Here is a 3,092-nt window from a genome sequence, read left to right on the forward strand (position 1 = left end):
TGGTAGAAGAAGAGCAAAAATAATCAGAGAGGTGGGCTGGGGGTTGTCTAGTCCATGAAGGTCTAGAAGAAGAGTGTGGTTCTGGGATAGGGGCAGGGATAGGGAAAGGTGTAGGTAGTTGGGAGAATTCAGTATGAAAGGATGTAGGTGTATGATGGAGAGCAAAAGGAAAAATATGCTCATAAAAATGGACATCTCGAGAGATGAAAGGTTTATTTGAGGCCAAGTCCACAAGTTTGTAGCCTTTGTAACCGACAGGATAACCAAGAAAAATAGCAGGTGTAGCCCTTGGAGAAAATTTATGCCGAGTCTTAGGAAGAGTAGAACTATAACACAGGCACCCAAAAACGCGAAGATGGGCATATGAAGGTGGTTTATGGCAGAGTAACTCAAATGGAGTTTTGGAACCAAGAAGGGGAGATGGGGTCTTGTTAATGAATTAAACAGCTGTAAGAACACAGTCTTGCCAGTATTGGAGAGGGATTTTGGATTGAAAATGGAGGGCACAGGCTACATTAAAGAGGTGCTGATGCTTCCTTTCAACCACAGAGTTCTACTTAGGACGATCAACACAAGAATGAAAAACTTGAATACCTTTAGAATAAAAGAATGGTGACATATTAAACTCAGGAGCATTGTCACATCGAATAGATTTAATAGGAGTCTGATACTGGGCCAAGATCAGAGAATAGAATGCAGGGAATACAACAGAGAACTCAGACTTAGTACGCAGAAAATAGGTCCAAGTAAACCTGGTTGAATCATCAACCAAGGTAAGAAAGTAACGACAACCTTCAACATAAATAGTATGAAAAGGTCCCCAAATATCACAATGAACAAGGGTAAAGGCAGTAGCAGAAAGCTTAGGGTCCAAAATAAAAGGAAGGCGTTTTTGCTTCGCCAAGGGACATACAGAACAATGATTATCAACATGCAAAAATAAGAAAATCCCAGAATATTTTTCATAGAATCTAAAACCGAATTTGAAAGATGACCCATACGAGAATGCCAAAGACAAGCACCCTTAACAGAAATGTTAAAACAAATAGAATGGGGAACATATGTAATGGGAAAAAGATTGGTACTTTCTAAGAGGTAAAGATCACCATGACGTCTAACAATCCCAATCATCTTTCCCGAGGAACGGTCCTGAAGAAAACACAGAGACGAAGAAGAATTAGCAAAAATTGGAGAATCACGAGCCAATGCACTGATGGACAAAAGATTAAAAATAAAGGAAGGAACATGTAAGACGTTAGAAAGAATGAGGGAGTCCGAAATTTTAACTGAACCAATAGAAGAAACAACAACAGTCGAACCATTAGGAAGGGAAACCAAAGATTGAGAAGAAGAGGAAGAAAGAAAAATATCAAGCTTAACATAAACGTGATGCGTAGCTACAGTATCTAAAATCCAACAAGACGAGGGAAAGGGGAGTGAGGTCTTACCACTGAAGCTAGCAGCCGAAGGAGACGAATCGGTGACAGACGATGTAGTTGACGGAAGAGACATGGACGAAGAAGTTGAAGCAAAACTCTGTTAAAGAAGGGAGACCGGCTGATTATATTGAGAAGGAGTGAAAGTGAGAGGGTAATCAGAGGTGGGATTAGGGTTCAAAGAGGAAATGAAATTGGGGAACTGATTTAGGTTGGAAGGGGCTGAAATGATGGAATGGGCTTGGGCTGGCAAATTGGTTTGGTTAGAAACTGAGTTAGGCCTGGGTACCCTGGGTTTGTAACCAGGAGGATACCCATTGAGTTTAAAATATTTGTCACGTGTATGTCCTGAAAGGTGACAGTAGGTGCAAACGGGACGGCGGCATTGGATGGCAGCCACCGTGGGAGATAGAGAGGAAACAACCGGAGAAGGGATCGTAACATAATTTAGAAGAGGGGATTCTGGAATAACAGGCGATGGCAAAGAAACAAATAATTGACGTTGTCTTTCCTCTTGAAGAATCATGGAAAACACTTTGGCAAGCGGAGGTAACAGATCTATCAGCAGAATTTAAGCACGCGAGGAAGAGTAGGAATTATTTAGCCCAATAAGAAACTGGAGAACGTGATCCTGCTCTCTATGTGTATTAATGTGACATAGAGCTCCACAAGTACAAGGCAGAAGATGAGCATAATCCAGCAATTCATCCCAGAGAGATTTGAGCTTGGTGTAGTAGCTATTAACATCCAAGGAGCCTTGACATATGGATGATATCTGTTGTTTAAGTTGGAATATTCGAGGACCATTGACCTGGGAGAACCGGGTTTTCAAATTAGTCCAAGCTTCATATGCGTTGGTAAAATAGAGTAAACTATGAGCAATCTCTTTGGTGACGGAGTTCAAGATCCATGAGAGTACCAAGGAGTTACATCGATTCCAAACGGAAAATAAAAGATCAGTGGAGGCAAGAAGGAGAAGAGAGCCATCAATGAACACCAGCTTATTTTTGGCAGTCAATGCAAGCAACATTGCACGATGCCATGAATTAAAATTGGAACCTGATAAACAATGAGAGACCAAAACGAGGCCAGGATGGTCATTACTATGCAAAAAATATGGACTAGAGGAATCATCCATAGAGGTATAATTGGCTGTAGTGGAAGAGGTGGAATCAGCTGGCGGTGGACGGTTGTTGCCACGGGCCATCGAAGAAGCAACAGAAAATTAGGAGAATACATCTAATACCATATTAGCAGCAGAAAAATATATTTGACCATTCATCATCTTTCTGTATTGTATATTCTGAAATGAGGAATACAATTGGATGTACATATATAGCCTTAGCAAAACATCTGTAACATAAAGAAGGTGCATAAAGGTGCGCACAAAAGGTGCCTAACAAAATGACACGCACTCAGGAGTGAAAGTAAAATGGCCTTAAAGGCCGTAGCATGTGAGAGGGAAAAACAAAATTTTTCATATGCGGAATTACACATGCAATCAAGAATCATGCTTTATGGCATGTGATGTTACCTTTGTTTGTGAGTTCAAAACTCCAAGACGATCAGTGTTAGGTTTGAAGGGTTCAAACCCTCTAACGTTGATCCACATCACCCACGTCAGGACAAGCCCAACAGTATACCTATGAGTCTCCA

At 41.0% G+C, this 3,092-nt stretch overlaps 1 protein-coding gene across 1 annotated transcript; it reads right to left on the minus strand.

The window, feature by feature from the left end:
• Positions 1–2,007: 2,007 nt before the first annotated feature.
• On the minus strand, positions 2,008–2,643 carry LOC133309099 (uncharacterized). The gene has a single exon (XM_061509838.1). The coding sequence runs from the start codon at positions 2,641–2,643 to the stop codon at positions 2,008–2,010; it is 636 nt and encodes a 211-aa protein (XP_061365822.1).
• Between the last annotated feature and the right edge of the window lie 449 nt (positions 2,644–3,092).

The sequence above is a fragment of the Gastrolobium bilobum genome, unplaced genomic scaffold (assembly GCF_033153095.1).
Source record: "Gastrolobium bilobum isolate Gb01-03AN ecotype WA unplaced genomic scaffold, APGP_CSIRO_Gbil_v1 utg11337, whole genome shotgun sequence".
In the NCBI taxonomy this organism is placed as follows: Eukaryota; Viridiplantae; Streptophyta; class Magnoliopsida; order Fabales; family Fabaceae; genus Gastrolobium; species Gastrolobium bilobum.